Source organism: Haliotis rufescens, unplaced genomic scaffold, assembly GCF_023055435.1.
Source record: "Haliotis rufescens isolate VD_foot unplaced genomic scaffold, xgHalRufe1.0.p SCAF_9, whole genome shotgun sequence".
NCBI classification, from domain to species: domain Eukaryota; kingdom Metazoa; phylum Mollusca; class Gastropoda; order Lepetellida; family Haliotidae; genus Haliotis; species Haliotis rufescens.
Window position 1 is genome coordinate 16,351,769 of NW_025964383.1, and position 14,747 is coordinate 16,366,515.

Consider the following 14,747-nt stretch of genomic DNA (forward strand, 5'->3'; position numbering starts at 1 on the left):
TCCAGCCGAAATGTATTTCCATAATACCAGCCTAGTTCTGCAAGGGTGGAAATTGTCTGCCATAAACATTTTGAAAGGTGACGCAATGAGTATTTCAAAGGTGAAGTTATTCCTCTTGTCATACAAATCCTGTGAATAGATCTTGTGTTACATGAAATTTTATGCATATATATGTGGGGTTTAATGGGTATCTGTTATTTCAAGTGGATTTCTTGCATGTGTCTGCCATAAACATTTTGAAAGGTGACGCAAAGAGTATTCACATGTGAAGCTATTCCTCTTCTCATACAATCTTGTGGATACATCTTTTGTTACTCGGAATTTAATGAATAGATCTGTACATAAAACAGATTCGGTGCCTTAACAGGTCTCAATGGGTGCCCAGAGGGGTGCCTTAGTTTTGCCTACATGTTGTTTTCCAAGAGTCTACAAAGATATGCTGATGAAGCCCTGTATTTCATATATTGTTTTCCTAATAAACTTGTGATGACATTGCTTAAAAAATATTCTATTCCGCACAAACTTGTACAATATAGAACCACACTCCAACAAACAAACAGAAAATCACATCACCCTGAAGCAGATTCTCTTAAGACGATATCACACTGATGACGACCTATTAATTAATGACAGTTATACAGATTAATACCTAAATAGAACAGAGATGGTGGGCAAACTACCTTTTCGAAAATAACTTTCAAGCAGTGTCATTGGCTGGATAATATATCATATCACTTGAGTAAACTACGCATCCTAGGAGTACTTACCGACACAGCACATTTGCCCACCTGGACACTGGCGACCAGGTAATGGGATAACACAGAAGGTACCAGTGGCAAAACACCCGATGCCAGGAAGATTGCATTCTGAAAATGAGGAGTTGTCAAAACAGACCTTAGTTGAATTTGGTTTAATATGAACTGTATGATTGGCATTCTCCCTTATTTGGTAAGCATCAAAACTCATTGATTGGTAATAATTTTCCCTTCCTTCAAAATTAAAATGTGAATTACTTGTACTAATAGTGGATGCATTTACATTCGAGAGATATGGAAAACATAATCTTGACATCCTTTCACTAAAATCTCATAGATTGTGTTGATTATTCAGTCCTGAAAGTTATTTTGCATTCCTTCCAAATTAACAGTTTTCCACTCCAAGACAGGATGTTGTTATTATTATTATTATTATAAATTTGACCATTATTGAATTCTAGCAGATCATTGAAGCTTGAGATATACACCTTAGGTTATACAGTTGCCGTTGTTTGATTGTCCCCGTCCGTGCAGAAAGGCATGAGTCTTATGCATAAAGAAACAGATCAGGGAGTAGTGGAGCACAATTAGTGCTCATTGGGGTGCCTATTTTGTTCATGACAAATTGTCCTGTTAAGTTTGTCATGTGAAAAAATAGTGTACAAAGTTGAAAAAAATGTTTTGACAGGTTTGAACTTGGTTTTGTTTTGAGATTGCAAAAATTCAACTACATCCTTATTTGTCCCACTGTCTAATGGATGTGTTTGTGTCCGTCTCAATTGTTACTCATAAATCTTGAATATGAAACAGTTCAGATGGTTTTACGTGTTGTTTTTATGAAACAAATCCTAGATCAGACAGGTAAATTAATGTAAGGGACTTTGTTTTTTGGGCTGAGGATTGAGACATTTATGTGAACACTTATGTAGATCATCTTGTAACTTACGTGGCGGGGGCGTTGTGGTCGGTGGCGTTCCTGAAAGAGTACAAAGGGCATTAATATGAAGCTCACTTCTTCAGTAGTGCTTTGAAAGCTCTGCTAAAAAAGGCCATTGTACGATTCCTTGTACCGGAGTATATAATAAGCATGAATATTAAAATAGTGCTTATGCAAAGTGTCTGCTGAAAGGTGAGTGTGTTCTGCCCACCAATTGCACCGATCACAAACACACGTTGGTAAGGCAAGAGGTCGCCCTGACAAACACGCAATATATGCCACAAGTCAAAATTGTCATATTCACCCATGATGGCCCTGAAATTGTGCATGCAACAAGATCACTGGATGCTTAAAAGGCCATGAATAAGAAAATCATCCCATATGCAAAGTACACATGGAACCAAGTCCTCGTGTCTTAACAATGAAAAGCAACTTTGTTGACGACCAAACCTTGTAAACTTTATGTATACAAAACGTTGGTATAAGGCATTTCAATGGTCGTTAGCAATATACTGGAAACACCATGAAGTTAAGGTCCACGAGTAACTTCACGTCGGCAAGATGATCATATAAGTCTGGTAACCTGCATAATAGGTTTCAGAATGCACATTTGACAAAACGCAACATTCTTGGCCTACTTCCGATCAGTGCAAGGAGTGTGGGGAATAGATTACCGAAGCATAACATCCAACCATAACGTCCAGATGTACTCCTAATTTCCTGCGACGTCAACATACTGCATGTCTGGCCTTTCCAGACTAGTGGACTTGTCCTCCTCACGGATTAGTGGAGGTTTCTCTGAGACAGCAGTGATGGCAGTCTGCATTCGGTACTAGGAGCGTGAAATGACAATAGACGCCATGCCACTTTCAGCTTTATCTGACGTTTACAAAGGACACGTGTTGACACTTTCATGAGTTTTTATCTCCAGGGAATCACTATATTGTCCAAGATTGTTTTGAGTTTGCACAGATACTTATTTTCCGCAAATATTGAAGAATAAGGTACAAGAAATAACTGCATCGGAACAAATCCGAATTTCATCAGACATCATTTTTTGGCACTGACGTGCATCTTCCTGAGGCAAGACAGTAAACTGACTTTAAAAGTCAAGTTTCCACCCTTGCCGAACCATGCCCGAATTCCTGGGGTCGATCGTAGCGCCACCAGTGGTTATTATGAGTTAGGTTCCTTCTGAGTCTCTCCAATCGACCAACCGATTCCATTACTTGAATTTGTTTCAAACAAAATGGCGGCGACCAGTCAAGACGATCTGATCGATAACAAAGATCTATAGTGTGATAAAACGGGTCTTACATCGCCAGGTGCATCAAATCACGCGAGCAACTTGATTGAAAACAGGAGCAGGTTTGGAAAATATCTGTTGACAACGAGTTGGCGGTGCACATGTTTTGCAAATTCTGCAATCGACCGAAATCTGCACGACAGTTTACGAACCGGAATTCGATTTTGTTGTGTGATTTTGATTGGACTATGCATAGACTCGTTAATCCAGCCGAAATGTATTTCCATAATACCAGCCTAGTTCTGCAAGGGTGGAAATTGTCTGCCATAAACATTTTGAAAGGTGACGCAATGAGTATTTCAAAGGTGAAGTTATTCCTCTTGTCATACAATCCTGTGGATAGATCTTTTGTTACTCGGAATTTAATGAATAGATCTGTACATAAAACAGATTCGGTGGCTTAACGGGTCTCATTTTTCTTCAAGTTTATTTGGGTGAATGTGTGAAAAGGAATTTGTCTATTGGGCCATTATTGAAATATTTCCGATTATTGATGTTTAACTTATACTCCTTATCCAAATTCCTGAGTTTTGGTTTTCCCAATCTTCGCAGAAATTCTTATTCATCTGCATAAAGAAACCTGTTCCGAAGGAGAGGAGCTCAATGGTGCCCAGGGGGGTGCCTTAGTTTTGCCTACATGTTGTTTTCCAAGAGTCTACAAAGATATGCTGATGAAGCCCTGTATTTCATATATTGTTTTCCTAGTAAACTTGTGATGACATTGCTTAAAAAATATTCTATTCCGCACAAACTTGTACAATATAGAATTACACTCCAACAATCAAACAGCCAAACACATCACCCTGAAGCAGATTCTCTTAAGACGAAATCACACTGATGATGACCTATTAATTAATGACAGTTATACAGATTATTACCTAAATAGAATAGAGATGGTGGGCAAATTACCTTTTCGAAAATAACTGTCAAGCAGTGTCATTGGCTGGATAATATATCATATCACTTTAGTAAACTACGCATCCTAGGAGTACTTACCGACACAACACATTTGACCAGCTGGACACTGGCGACCAGGTAATGGGATAGCACAGGAGGTACCAGTGGGAAAACACCCGACGCCAGGAAGATTGCATTCTGCAAATGAGGATTTGTATCATAAAAAGACCTAAGTTGAATTTGGTTTCATATGAACAGTATGATTGACATTCTCTCTCGTTTCTTAAGCATAGAAACTCAGTGATAACTAATCATGTTCCCTTCATTCAAACTGAGAATCCGAATTATCTGTACTGATAGTGAATGCTTTGACATATGGAAGACCTGATCATGGAATCCTTTCACTAAAATCTCATAGATTGTGATTAATTTTCAGTCCTTAAAGTTGTCATGCATTCCTTCCAAATTTACAGTTTTCCACTCCAAGACAGGATGTTGTTGTTGTTGTTCTTATTATTATTATTATTATTATTATTATTATTATTATTATTATTATTATTCAATCAAAGGATGTTACCACACCATTTCATTAATGTCATTATTTGATCATACCTTTATGTAGACATTATAGGATTCATAACATAATGGCATAATGCCATCAAGATCGATATCAGGCAACTACTGAATACTTCTGAGTGTTTTTGTACACTGTAAAATAAAATTATAAACTTTCAAGTAAATATATTTGTAACGTACGTGGCGAGGTCGTTGTTGTCGGTGGTGCTGAAATTGTAATCATTCCTTTCCATAATCATAAGAATGTTCTGATTCCAACTATATAATAATCATATGTCTTTGAAAAACTATAGAATACTGATGATACCACGTGTTTGCTAGAAGGTAAGCATTTCAGAAAACACCTGTGGTACACATCATATACACAAGCAAAGACAAGTCAAGTGTTGTCCTGAACAAATACAGAAACATATGGTATTGTCAAAATTGCACAGAAACAATTCAGAAAATCAGCAGACATCATTTTTTTTCAATGAAGCGTCAATTGAGGAAAATGTCCTACACATATCCACCATAAAAAGGTCTTCAAACTTATCAGCCATCAGTATGACGCTCTTTAATATATTCGTGGAAAGGGCAGGCACGATACACCTCAAACATTATTAACTGTAGACGCCAAAGGTGGCTGCAGGAATATTCTTTGGCATTAAGAGGCAGTAATGAAATTGCAAAGTTGAAGTTATCTCAACTCGCCTGCTTCGTATTTTGACAAATTGTCCTGAGGGTTTCAAACAAATGCCCTATGGCTTAAGAAATGAAGTTTTCCCTTAAGTTTGCCATATGGACTAATGATGTACAAAGTCGAAAAATACAGTGTTTAACAGGGTTCAACTTGGTTCTTCTTTTAGATTGCAAAACATCAAGCCAAACCCTTATTTGTCTCACGGTCTTGTGCATATGTTTTTGTCCCACTAAATTGCTACTCAATAGAGACGCACAATCAGTGACCATAAGCATGCCTACTGCTTGCCTGAGTGTCGTATTTCCAAATTTCACATAGATTGTGTGTATGAGAAATGCTGTTATTTCACAAAATTTTCATCAACGTCATCTTCAGATGACATTTGCTTCAAATAATAGTCTAATGACCGCACTCTTAATCTAAACACAGTATAACATATTCCCCCTGAATCGCATAGCTACTCCCCCTCTTACCAAGCAACATAAACTTATTATGAAATATTAATACATCTTATAACCCAGATGAAATAGGAGATGAGGGTGAATTATCTGTTCTATAATTGATTTATTTTGAAGAACATGAGAGAATTATGGTACACTTAATATTATCATCCCTTCACTTAAACATCATGGATTATGATGAATTATCAGGCCTGGAGTTTTTTTTCAGTTCATAATAAATACACAGTTTGTATCTCCACGGTACGTTGTTATTAACATTCAAACTCATGTCTGATTGTTTTTATGGAATCGGATATTATTCTCAACATGCTTTCGTTAAATTCCTTATCCTCCCCTCTATATAAACATTAGTGAATTGTGTCAAGCAGCCTTGGAGTCATAATGGCGGACTCGCCGAGGTTCATATGTTGCCAATAGCATCATATATTATAGTGTCACAGAGAATTGAGAAACGTATTTGCATGCAGTCCATGTATTTCTTCAATCGCCCTTAATGAAGATAGTTTTGTTACTTACGTGGCGTGGTCGTTGGTGGTGCTGAAAAGGTAAAGAAGGTGTAAATATGGCGCTCATTTCTTCAATAATGATCTACATAAAAGCAACAATACATTTCCATACCCAGCAAAGTATCTGCTAAAAGGTGAGCCCCATGTACGCTTCCAACTGTGTCAACAACATGTATTTTTAATCAATGAGGAATGTTGACCATATGGAGTGTTCGTTGAAAGGTGAGAGGTGGGAATTAGTTTATTTAGACAATTATTGAAATCTAGCAGATCATTGAAGCTTGAGATATACACCTTAAGTTATACAACTGCAGTGGTTTGATTTTGCCCGTCCGTGCAGAAAGTCATTAGTCTCATGCATAAATAAACAGATCAGGGAGAAGTGGAGCACAATTTGTGTTCATTAGGATGCCTACTTCGATTTTGACAAATTGTCCTGGAGCCTTGAAGATAGATATGCATCTACGGTCACCAGGGTTTTAAACAAAAGCCCTATTGCTTAAGGAATGAAGTTTTCCCTTAAGTTTGCCATGTGGAATAATGGTGTACAAAGTCGAAAAATACAATCTTTTGACATGGTTGAACTTGGTTCTTTTCTCCGATTGCAAAAAATCAACCCAAATCCTTATTTGTTTCAGTCTTGTGAATATGTTTTTGTCCGTCTGTATTTGTTACTCAAAAATCTAAAATATGAAACAGTTGGGTTGGTTTCACTTGTTGTTTTTTTCAAACAATTTCTAGATCAAACAGGTAAATAAGTGAAAGGAAATTTGTCTTTTGACTGTTATTCATTAATTTCAGAGCATTGAAGCTTAAGTTATGCACCTTGTCCAAAATTCCAATATTTTCAATTCGGCAATCTGTGCAGAAATCCTTATTCCAATGCATAAAGTAACTGATCAGGAAGAAGTGGCGCACAATCGGTGACCATATGCATGCCTACTTCTTGCCTGAGTGTCGTTTTTCCAAATTTCACATAGATGGTGTGTATGAAAAAGGCTGTTATTTCAACAAAATTGTCATCTACGTCATCTTCAGATGACATTTGCTTCAAATAATATTCTAATGCCCACACGTGTAAACATGTTAACACTCTTAATCTATACACAGTATAACATATTTACCCTGAATCGCATAGCTATTCCCCCTGTTACCAAGCAACATAAACTTATTATGAAATATTAATACATCTTATAACCCAGATGAAATAGGAGATGAGGGTGAATTATCTGTTCTATAATTGATTTATTTTGAAGAACATGAGAGAATTATGGTACACTTAATATTATCATCCCTTCACTTAAACATCATGGATTATGATGAATTATCAGGCCTGGAGTTTTTTTTCAGTTCATAATAAATACACAGTTTGTATCTCCACGGTACGTTGTTATTAACATTCAAACTCATGTCTGATTGTTTTTATGGAATCGGATATTATTCTCAACATGCTTTCGTTAAATTCCTTATCCTCCCCTCTATATAAACATTAGTGAATTGTGTCAAGCAGCCTTGGAGTCATAATGGCGGACTCGCCGAGGTTCATATGTTGCCAATAGCATCATATATTATAGTGTCACAGAGAATTGAGAAACGTATTTGCATGCAGTCCATGTATTTCTTCAATCGCCCTTAATGAAGATAGTTTTGTTACTTACGTGGCGTGGTCGTTGGTGGTGCTGAAAAGGTAAAGAAGGTGTAAATATGGCGCTCATTTCTTCAATAATGATCTACATAAAAGCAACAATACATTTCCATACCCAGCAAAGTATCTGCTAAAAGGTGAGCCCCATGTACGCTTCCAACTGTGTCAACAACATGTATTTTTAATCAATGAGGAATGTTGACCATATGGAGTGTTCGTTGAAAGGTGAGAGGTGGGAATTAGTTTATTTAGACAATTATTGAAATCTAGCAGATCATTGAAGCTTGAGATATACACCTTAAGTTATACAACTGCAGTGGTTTGATTTTGCCCGTCCGTGCAGAAAGTCATTAGTCTCATGCATAAATAAACAGATCAGGGAGAAGTGGAGCACAATTTGTGTTCATTAGGATGCCTACTTCGATTTTGACAAATTGTCCTGGAGCCTTGAAGATAGATATGCATCTACGGTCACCAGGGTTTTAAACAAAAGCCCTATTGCTTAAGGAATGAAGTTTTCCCTTAAGTTTGCCATGTGGAATAATGGTGTACAAAGTCGAAAAATACAATCTTTTGACATGGTTGAACTTGGTTCTTTTCTCCGATTGCAAAAAATCAACCCAAATCCTTATTTGTTTCAGTCTTGTGAATATGTTTTTGTCCGTCTGTATTTGTTACTCAAAAATCTAAAATATGAAACAGTTGGATTGGTTTCACTTGTTGTTTTTTTCAAACAATTTCTAGATCAAACAGGTAAATAAGTGAAAGGAAATTTGTCTTTTGACTGTTATTCATTAATTTCAGAGCATTGAAGCTTAAGTTATGCACCTTGTCCAAAATTCCAATATTTTCAATTCGGCAATCTGTGCAGAAATCCTTATTCCAATGCATAAAGTAACTGATCAGGAAGAAGTGGCGCACAATCGGTGACCATATGCATGCCTACTTCTTGCCTGAGTGTCGTTTTTCCAAATTTCACATAGATGGTGTGTATGAAAAAGGCTGTTATTTCAACAAAATTGTCATCTACGTCATCTTCAGATGACATTTGCTTCAAATAATATTCTAATGCCCACACGTGTAAACATGTTAACACTCTTAATCTATACACAGTATAACATATTTACCCTGAATCGCATAGCTATTCCCCCTGTTACCAAGCAACATAAACTTATTATGAAATATTAATACATCTTATAACCCAGATGAAATAGGAGATGAGGGTGAATTATCTGTTCTATAATTGATTTATTTTGAAGAACATGAGAGAATTATGGTACACTTAATATTATCATCCCTTCACTTAAACATCATGGATTATGATGAATTATCAGGCCTGGAGTTTTTTTTCAGTTCATAATAAATACACAGTTTGTATCTCCACGGTACGTTGTTATTAACATTCAAACTCATGTCTGATTGTTTTTATGGAATCGGATATTATTCTCAACATGCTTTCGTTAAATTCCTTATCCTCCCCTCTATATAAACATTAGTGAATTGTGTCAAGCAGCCTTGGAGTCATACTGGCGGACTCGCCGAGGTTCATATGTTGCCAATAGCATCATATATTATAGTGTCACAGAGAATTGAGAAACGTATTTGCATGCAGTCCATGTATTTCTTAAATCGCCCTTAATGAAGATAGTTTTGTTACTTACGTGGCGTGGTCGTTGGTGGTGCTGAAAAGGTAAAGAAGGTGTAAATATGGCGCTCATTTCTTCAATAATGATCTACATAAAAGCAACAATACATTTCCATACCCAGCAAAGTCTCTGCTAAAAGGTGAGCCCCATGTACGCTTCCAACTGTGTCAACAACATGTATTTTTAATCAATGAGGAATGTTGACCATATGGAGTGGTCGTTGAAAGGTGAGAGGTGGGAATTAGTTTATTTAGACAATTATTGAATTCTAGCAGATCATGGAAGATAGAGATATACACCTTAAGTTATACAATTGTCGTGGTTTGATTTTGCCCGTCCGTGTAGAAAGTCATTAGTCTCATGCATAAATAAACAGATCAGGGAGAAGTGGAGCACAATTTGTGTTCATTAGGATGCCTACTTCGATTTTGACAAATTGTCCTGAAGCCTTGAAGATAGATATGCATCTACGGTCACCAGGGTTTTAAACAAAAGCCCTATTGCTCAAGGAATGTAGTTTTCCCTTAAGTTTGCTATGTGGAATAATGGTGTACAAAGTCGAAAATTACAATCTTTTGACAGGGTTGAACTTGGTTCTTTTCTCCGATTGCAAAATTCAACACAAATCCTTATTTGTTTCAGTCTTGTGAATATGTTTTTGTCCGTCTGTATTTGTTACTCAAAAATCTAAAATATGAAACAGTTGGGTTGGTTTCACTTGTTGTTTTTGTCAAACAATTTCTAGATCAAACAGGTGAATAAGTGAAAGGGAATTTGTCTTTTGACTGTTAGTCATTTATTTCAGAGCATTGAAGCTTAAGTTATACACCTTGTCCAAACTTCCAATGTTTTGAATCGGCAATCTGTGCAGAAATTCTTATTCTTATGCATAAAGTAACTGATCAGGAAGAAGTGGCACACAATCGCTGACCATATGCATGCCTACTTCTTGCCTGAGTGTCGTATTTCCAAATTTCACATAGATGGTGTGTATGAGAAAGGCTGTTATTTCATAAAATTGTCGTCTACGTCATCTTCAGATGACATTTGCTTCAAATATTATTCTAATTCCCACACGTGAAAACATGTTAACATTCTTAATCTACCCACAGTATAACATATTCCCCCTGAATCGCATAGATATTCCCCCTGTTACCAAGCAACATAAACTTATTATGAAATATTCATACATCTTATAACCCAGATGAAATAGGAGATGAGGGTGAATTATCTGTTCTATAATTGATTTATTTTGAAGAACATTATGGTACACTTAATATTATCTTCCCTTCACTTAAACATTATGGATTATGATGAATTATCAGGCCTCAAGGTTATTTTCAAGTTATAATTAATACACATTTTGTATCTCAATGGTAGTTCTATGGATGAACAACTTCTTTATTACAATTAGTCCGACGTTTCGGTGTAGATCCCAACACCTTTTTAAGCAAGTGATCGGGATGCTTGATAAAGGTGTTAGGATCTACACCGAAACGTCGCACTTACTGTAATAAAGAAGTTGTTCATCCATAGAACTCGTCTTACTTCATTCAAACGCATGTTTGATTGTTTTAATAGAATCGGATATTATTAGCAAACATGCTTTTAGTTATTTCCTTATTCTCCCCTCTATATGAATATCAGTGAATTGTGTCAAGCAGTCCCTGAGCCATAATGGCCGGCTGGCTGAGGTTCACATGTTGCCAATAGCATCACATGTTATGGTGTCATTGAGAATTGAGAAATGTATTTGTACGCAGTTCATGTATTTCTTAAATCACCCTTAATGTAGATAGTCTTGTTACTTACGTGGCGTGGTCGTTGGTGGTGCTGAAAAGGTAAAGAAGGTGTAAATATGGCGCTCATTTCTTCAATAATGATCTACATAAAAGCAACAATACATTTCCATACCCAGCAAAGTCTCTGCTAAAAGGTGAGCCCCATGTACGCTTCCAACTGTGTCAACAACATGTATTTTTAATAAATGTTGAATGTTTATCATATCAGATATTCGTTGAAAGGTGAGAGCTGGGAATTAGTTTATTTGACCATTATTGAATACTAGCAGATCATTGAAGCTTGAGATATACACCTTAAGTTATACAATTGCCATGTTTTCTTTTTACTCGTCCGTACAGAAAGTCACGAGTCTTATGCATAAAGAAACAGATCAGGGAGAAGTGGAGCACAATTAATGCTCATGGGGTTGCCTACTTTGTTTATGACAAATTGTCCTGAACCTACATATATACATATGCATCTACGGTCACCAGGGTTTCAAACAAAAGGCCTATGGATCAAGGAATGAAGTTTTCCCTTAAGTTTGTCATGTGGAATAATTGTGTAATGGTAAAGCACAAGATCGGGAAGGAAGAAGAGGCGCACAATCGTTGACCATAAGCATGCCTACATCTTGCTTGAATGTCGTATTTCCCAATTTCACATAGATGGTGTCTATGAGAAAGGCCGTCATTTCACAATATTGTTGCCTACGTCATCTTCAGATGACATTTGCTTCAAATAATATTCTAATGCACACACATTAGTACATATGTTAACAATCTAAATCGACCCACAGTATAACATATGCACCCGTAAACGCATTGGTATTCCCCCTGTTGCCAAGCAACATTATCTTATAATGAAATATTAATACAGCTAATGTAACACAGATGAAAGAGAGATGAGGGTGAATTATCTGTTCAATAATTGATTTATTTCGAAGAACATTTGAGAAATATGGTACACTCAATCTTGTCATCCCTTCACTCAAACCTCATGGATTATGATGTATTATCGGGCCTAAAAGTTATTTTCAGTTTATAATATATACACAGTTTGTATTTCCACGGTACGTTATTAGAATTCAAACGCATGTTGGATTGTTTTCTTTGAATCGTATATTATTAGCAAACATACTTTTATTTTATTTCCTTATTCTCCCCTTTATATAAAACATCAGTGATTTGTGTCAAGCAGCCCTTGAGCCATAATGTCCGGCTGGTATGGTACACTTAATTTTGTCATCTCTTCACTCAAACCTCATGGATTATGGTGTACTATCAGGCCTGAAAGTTATTTTCAATTCATAATAATTCCACAGTTTGTATCTCCACGGCTGGTTAATAACATTCGAACGCATGTTTGATTGTTTTTATTGAATCGGATATTATTCGCAAACATGCTTTTATTTATTTCCTTATTCTCCCCTCTATATAAGCATCAGTGATTGTGTCAAGCAGCCCTTGAGCCATAATGGCCGGCTGGCTGAGGTTCATATGTTGCCAATGGTATCATATGTTATGGTGTCATTGAGCATTGAGAAATGTATTTGTATGCTGTCCATGTATTTCTTTAATTGCCCATAATGTAGATGTCTTGTTACTTACGTGGCGTGGTCGTTGGTGGTGCTGAAATGGTAAAGAAGGTGTAAATATGGCGCTCATTTCTTCAATAATGAATAATGGTCTACATAAAAGCAACAATACATTTCCATACCCAGCAAAGTATCTGCTAAAAGGTGAGCCCGATGTACGCTTCCAACTGTGTCAACAACACGTATTTTTAATCTATTCGGTGGGAATTAGTTTATTTGACCATTATTGAATTCTAGGATATCATTGAAGCTTGAGATATACCCCTTGAATTATACAATTGCCGTGGTTTGATTTTGCCCGTCCGTGCAGAAAGCCATTAGTCTTATGCATAAAGAAACAGATCAGGGAGAAGTGGAGTGCAACTTGTGTTCACGGGGATGTCAACTTTGCGTTGACATACTGTTCTGAACCTCTGAAGATAGATATGTATCTATGGTCACCGGAGTTTTAAACAAAACACAATGGATCAAGGAATGAAGTTTTCGCTAAAGTTTGTCCTAAGAAAATGGTGTACCAAGTGGAAAAACAAATGTTTTAACCGGGTTTTGAACTTATTTGCTACAGTCTTGAGGATATGCTTTTGTCCGTCTCAACTGTTACTCATAAATTGACGATGTGAAGCATTTGAGGTGGTTTTATTTGTCGTGTTTATATAAAAAAGACCTCAGGACCAAACAGGTAAATAAGTGTAAGGAAATTTTATCTTTTGAGCTGAGGATTGAGAAAATATATTTATGTAGTTTTATATTTATCTAGAACGTCTTGTAACTTATGTGACGGGGACGTTGTGGTCGGTGGCGTTCCTAAAAGGGTAAAAAAGGGTGTTAAAATGTAGCTCACTTCTTCAGTAGTGTTTTGAAGTTAAAAGTGACAAAACCCTGTCTGTAAACATAAGAAAGCTCTGCTAAAAGGGGAGTCCATTTTACGATTCCTTTTACGGGACTACATAATGAGCATGAATAGTTGAATCACTATCAAAATAGTGCTTATGCCAGGTGTTCGCTAAAAGGTGAGTGTGTTCTTCCCACCGATTGCACCCAACACAAATACACGCAAAGGTAAGGCAAATGTTCACCTTAACATACACGGAATATATGCTACAAGTCAAACTATGAATTTAAATAGGTCATCGTTTTGGTCAACGATTTATTGAAATAGAAGTGTCCGCCATGAAATACTTTGAATGTTTTACTTAAGCCTTGAATACTGCAACACGGATAGCAAGTTTTGAGAATGAGTCATATGACACTCTTTGAATGAGAGCATGTTCGATTGTGCCTCCAAAGATGATCAATATAGACATCAAAGGAAAGAGTTGCTGCAATATTACTCATCATGAAGGAAAGTTAACTGTTGAATCTTTATACACTGATGCAAATATGAAACAGATTGTGCGTCTTCACTGGTCTGTTTGTTCAAGTTTCTTCAGGTAAATGAATGACATTTGTCTATGTGACCCTTATTGGACAATATCAGATGATCGACATACCTGAAGCTAAGTTTAACTTAATTCACGTATTTTGACTTTCCCAACCCGAAATTGATATGCATAAAGAAACAGATCAGAAAGGAGGGGATCACACTTTTAGCTTTTGCCTAAATGTCTCTATCATCAAATATGTTCAAACAATCACGTCTAAAAGTCCTCTGTACGAATCCTACTGCACCAATGGAAAACAAATCCACTACACCATAAAGCAACACACGAAAACCTGTATCATGTCCTCGTGGAACTATGTTCTCTTGTTTTAACTGTGAAAAACAATTTTTGTCGACGACCAAACCTTATAAACGTTATGCGACGTCTATCTGAAAATGAGCGGTTGCATGCAACTGGAATGATTGAAACCAGAATTACACAAAACGTTGGAACTAGGCATATCGGTTGTCGTTAGCAATAGACTCGAAACACTAGGGAGTAAACGTCCACGAATAACTTCACGTCGGCAAGATGAT

The 14,747-nt window shown here is 36.6% G+C and overlaps 1 protein-coding gene across 1 annotated transcript in view; it reads right to left on the minus strand.

The window, feature by feature from the left end:
* LOC124122011 (mucin-2-like) overlaps positions 1-14,747 on the minus strand; it is a 140,035-nt gene that overhangs the window by 40,229 nt on the left and 85,059 nt on the right. The window contains exons 47-53 of the mRNA XM_048390337.1: positions 12,804-12,824; positions 11,224-11,244; positions 9,427-9,447; positions 4,652-4,678; positions 3,995-4,093; positions 1,702-1,731; positions 768-866 (exon numbers count right to left, since the gene is read on the minus strand). Coding sequence (XP_048246294.1) covers positions 768-866; positions 1,702-1,731; positions 3,995-4,093; positions 4,652-4,678; positions 9,427-9,447; positions 11,224-11,244; positions 12,804-12,824 — 318 coding nt within the window. The remainder of the gene's footprint in view (positions 1-767; positions 867-1,701; positions 1,732-3,994; positions 4,094-4,651; positions 4,679-9,426; positions 9,448-11,223; positions 11,245-12,803; positions 12,825-14,747) is intronic.